This window comes from Dermacentor silvarum, chromosome 8 (genome assembly GCF_013339745.2).
Source record: "Dermacentor silvarum isolate Dsil-2018 chromosome 8, BIME_Dsil_1.4, whole genome shotgun sequence".
NCBI classification, from domain to species: Eukaryota; Metazoa; Arthropoda; class Arachnida; order Ixodida; family Ixodidae; genus Dermacentor; species Dermacentor silvarum.
In genome coordinates, this window is record NC_051161.1 from 90,705,831 (window position 1) to 90,710,986 (window position 5,156).

Consider the following 5,156-nt stretch of genomic DNA (forward strand, 5'->3'; position numbering starts at 1 on the left):
AGGAAACGTTTGTTTGTCTACTTTGCAGGTCTTTATCTCAAAAAAGGCTTGTGGTAGAGCGGCAAGAATTCCGCATTCCGTTCTAAGCATACTTATTTACCAAACTGCTAAAGCTTATATTTATATCACTTTTCATTAAAGAGATATTACCGGTGTAACTTCAAGAAAACACCGAACAATGTAAATTTCTGATGACAATAAAAAAAAACACCATTTTTGATATTACTTAAACTTTGCTCACTTATTCTCCTCTACATCAGCTTTCATAATCATTAAAAACATATTGCATAATTTTGTTCCATTCGTAGTTACAGCACGTCGAATGAGGCCCCTACGCAAGGCTCAGCGCACCATGCAGGTCTGAAGATTCTATGACATTTGTGATCGCGTACGACCTTTAAATTTTGGCATGATATTGTATCCAGTCATTTATGCCTTAACGCTGCAAATTAGCTGTGGGACAAACCGTAGTGAATGATTCAGAATCAGTTTTGTACGCGTGGGGTTCCTGGTTGCGCTGCGGCATCGGAGAGCACACAGACGTTTTGCGCAATTAACCTCTACGAAAACGCACTCAGAAATCGATACCCAGCTTTGATAACCCAAAAATAGGATAAAATTCAATAAGCAAGCAACTGTATTCCAAATAATCTTTAGCGTAATGAAAAAAATTGTGAAGGTAATGGAGAACCGCTTCATTAAAACAGAATTTGTTTCTGGGCTGCAATCGTTTATTCGAATGATTCAAGAACGCTGATTTCCTTCATTCCTGTACACATAGTTTCTTCCATGCAGACCCGGCTATGCGTGCCACGTACAATTCAGGAGATGCTTCCGTTGACCTGGATAGCTGCCAGGCATGCCAAGACTGAATGCCATGGAAGGCGGGCACTTTCATCCACTCATCCTTCTTTAAGTCGCGGAAGGCAACAACTTCTTTTTCTTCAAGATGTATTAGATGCACACCTTTCAGTTTTTCTGTTAAAATTGTTACAAAGTCTCTGGCTGCCCGAATTGCACTTTCAGGGCTTGTTCTCAAGTTGTTGAGCATTGCTTGATGCTTGACGAGTCCTCCAACTCCGTCGCACGCGTTTTTCCCGTGTCCAGTTGCTGAGAATATCCATTGGGTATTGGGACAATCGCTCTTTCCGAACTCGTAAAGGCGGTATCTATTTTTGAAATGACTGGCGGCTCCATCACTCACATACGTCACCTTGGAGTACACCGGCAGGTTATCGTCCACCCATTCTGTCGCTTTCTTTAGAGCCAAGCAGGCGTGAGCGGAGTCGTGGTTCAAGTCGTCACTAACAATAGCGAAACTCTCCGTAGATTTTTTCGTTGTTACCACGCATGTAAACACGGATACTTGCTGCTTTTTCCAGTGGTATGCCTGAACTTCGTCAGGAAGCACGACAGTCCAGTTTTCGGCAAAATCAAAGTGGAATACAATGCTCCCACGCTGTGTACATTGCTTTTCCTCGTAGATAGCTTTGCCTTGTGTCTTCCTGATGTGGTTGTGCACGATCCACTTTGCCACTAGAACCCGAAGATGATTCAAAAAAGTATCAGCATCCAAAACCTTTTTCACAAGGTCGCCTGCCTCCCACGTCGCTAGCTGTATTTCTTCTTCTTCTGGGATATTAAGTTCCTCCACTGTCAGCGACCCGCCTTTTAGACACTGATTGCATTCGCGTAAAAGGCACTGTGCTGATGACGGAATGCAAATGAATGCGGAGTGAAGGTCATCAGAATTGATTCTGTGGCCAGTAATGTTCTCAAGAGCGGCAAGGCAAAGTTTATAGTTGGCGCAAATGACACAAACGCACACATCATGCTGGGGATAACATTTTACCCAGCGCGGTCGCAAGGTGTAGAATTTTGATAGGCCAATGCCAGAATCAGGATGGTCGTCTTTGTATATGCGGAATGCCTCTCTAATAGATCTGGTCATGAAACGCTTTGTTACTAATACTTTTTCTCCATCGATCGTAACCGACAAGACATCCTTTCTGTTAGGGCTTTGTCTCGAGCATTCCAACTCGTCCTTCGTGTAGTACTCACGTGCCGCAGATACGCACTCAGGGCTCACCTTGTGCCTGGTGAAAGGATCCGGCCGGTACCACACACCGTGATTTTCTTTCAATTTCCTGGACTTGTTTATTTCATACATCGATGCTTCAGGAATAAGCTTCTTAATCTCATGTTTAGCTAGTGTTGATGGCAGGAGAGTCAGAAGTTGATAACGTTCCTGGGGTGTCGTCGACGCTGCATAGGCTTGCCGAAAGCTTTCTGTCCACTGCTCGCAGAAGGAGCACTTTCTTTCGGCTGAATTTCCAGATGCATCACATTGGTTGTACGCCCGCCGTATCTTGTTGCGAACATTTTCCGCTACCGCCTTCTGCACCTCACTTTGTTTTCTTTTGATGTAAGTAGGCCTGTCCCGACTTCTCACTGCGCCTGGGCGTTTCAAAGGGGACACGCAGGTAGTCGCAATGATCTGGTTGACGATGTTGATTTCTGCTTCAGGGGGCATAAAAATGTCATCGCTCAACTGTGTGTTCCGTGAGGATATTTCATTGCAGAAGTAGCGAAAGCACGGGTAGCACAAGTAGTCATTCTCTTTGACAGTTACTGATGTTTCGGATGTTAAAAGTTGCTCCAAAGCATTAACGTCTACGTCGGTAACTCTGCGAAAATTTCGCTTCTTTGCAATGAGCTTCTTGTGCTTAGAAAGGTAGTCTGCACAATACACTCGCTCAGAGCTATATTTTGCCGCCATGAGACGCACATGAACAGTAGAGTAAGAGCAAAGCACAAGCACTATCGGTGTCGAATGAAGTGTGAACAGCGGATCGATTCAGGCTATCTCCTGTCAGGCCATCTGCTGTTCAGGCCGTCTGCTGTTCAGGCCATAGAGTTTCTCACTATAACACCTAGAGGGTAAACTGGCGCCACCGTCTATGCGAGTTTCTTATAGGGCGCCGTGCCCTCATGGGAATGACCGGATATGTGTCTGCGAGGCTTGTGTTGGCTGGTGTTGAACAAGGCTTCGTCTAAAACGTGGATATGGCTACACAAATAATGCGTTCTTAAAGTAAAATCTACATAAAAGGCTTTCATTCACCCATATTACATATCTCAATAAAGTTTACTCACCTACAATGCCGAATGAAGTGAAGAAAAGCAAGAACAGACGACAAGTTGTTCTAAAGCAAGCGACAATCTTGTCGTCTGCCCTCCAACTTTAGCGGCCAGCTGATACTTTTTACGTTTCATATAATTGTGCATCCAATAGTAAGTCCTCAAAATTAAACAACATATCTTTTTGTGTAATAATAAAGCTAAAGCAGTTTTTTAGGTGCTATTTTAGCAGGAAATGAATCATTGTGACAGACGGAACGGTGCTAGCCAGGCACGTCTTCAAGGCGTTCTGGCTCTCCAAGAACGATGCCAATCCGAAGTCACGATATACCGGCATTCCCATGGATACCACAGCGCTGCAGCGCCAGTTCTCCCTCTAGGTAATATAGTGAGAAACTCTATGGTTCAGGCAGTCTGCTGCCGTCATCTGAGATAGGCACGCACATCCGGTTACCGATAGTTTTGCTTTTGTTTCCCTTGGCATTCTACATCTTGATTTGCCACTGGAGTGCCACGTTAATACTTTCCACCTTTTTCGGTACTACTGGCCTTTCAAGAAAAAGAAATCCAATCCTACCTGCATTCTAAACACTTAGCGGGCAAGAAGTCGGATCTACAACAATTGCCTATCCTTGCGTAAGGGCCTCATTCGACGTGCTGTAACTACGAATGGAACAAAATTATGCAATATGTTTTTAATGATTATGAAAGCTGATGTGGAGGAGAATAAGTGGGCAAAGTTTAAGTAATATCAAAAATGGTGTTTTTTTGTTATTGTCATCAGAAATTTTCATTATTCGGTGTTTTCTTGAAGTTAGACCTGTAGTATCTCTTTATTGAAAAGTGATATAAATATAAGCTTTAGCAGTTTGGTAAATAAGTATGCTTAGAACGTAATGCGGAATTCTTGCCGTTCTACCACAAGCCTTTTTTGAGATAAAGACCTGCAAAGTAGACAAACAAACGTTTCTTGGGCTGATTTCGAGGTTTTTTATAAAAACATCTACACTACCCACAAAAACAAAAATAACTGAACACATGCACAAACATGCATATAATTATTTAGAGAAATTTTAGCTACCTAACTTTAATATATTTTGTGTAATTCACAGCCAAAGTTGGCCAAAACAGCAGAGCAGGTAAGCGCGGCACTCCACCTCTTCGTCATTACTGATTCGCGGTGCTTCGAAAAAATTTTTGGCAGCAAAACCAATTGCGGATCTCTTCTTTCCACTCATCAGGCAACAATATGTAAAATTTTGAACTAAATTTGAAATGTCGACCGGCCATCCTTTGTTCGATCTTACATGGAATCACCCACCTGCGTTCCACAGGGAGAACGTGGTATCACGGGTGAACATTCGAAGTTTTCGATTGGCATCTGTCCTTGATAACGGTATTGGTTCCTCTTCGTTGCCTTGAAGAGCCAACCAAGCAGCGTTATCGGCGTGTTCGGTTCCTATGACGCCGCAGTGACTTGGAAGCCACTGAAATGTCACGTGGTGTCCTTTCTCAGTCAAGGTATGGATTAGTTGTCTAATCTCGAATACCAGTTATTCGTGTGGTCCACGTCACAGGGGTGATAGCAAAGACTGCAGTGCTGCTTTCGAGTCACTGAATATTGACCATCTTCGAGGTTGTTCTTGGCTAACGAGATGAAGTGCAGTGCGAAGGCCTGAGTTCCGCAGCCGTCCATGTTGTTGGGTGACACGTCTTGAAACTGATGGTGGTGGCTTTCGCTGGGAAAACCATGGCTCCAGAGGAACATTGAAGACTTGTCGATCTATCAATATAATTATGTACGTGGTCGGCGTACCTTTCGTGCAAAAGGAGCAGAGTGAGCTGTTTAAGAGCAGGTGATGACAGCTCAGATTTCTTTCTGATTCATGGTACGGTGAGGTGCACTGCAGGTCGATCCAAACACCATGAAGGAATTTATGGCTCAGTTGCGGGGGAGAATCCTGATGGAAGGCGAGTGTAATAATCCGAAATCGTAGTGCAAAATGATGTCTGCG

At 43.8% G+C, this 5,156-nt stretch overlaps 1 protein-coding gene across 1 annotated transcript; it reads right to left on the reverse strand.

The window, feature by feature from the left end:
* Positions 1-31: 31 nt before the first annotated feature.
* On the reverse strand, positions 32-4,040 carry LOC119462269 (uncharacterized). The gene has a single exon (XM_049673204.1). The coding sequence runs from the start codon at positions 2,777-2,779 to the stop codon at positions 764-766; it is 2,016 nt and encodes a 671-aa protein (XP_049529161.1). The 5' UTR covers positions 2,780-4,040; the 3' UTR covers positions 32-763.
* Positions 4,041-5,156: the final 1,116 nt, after the last annotated feature.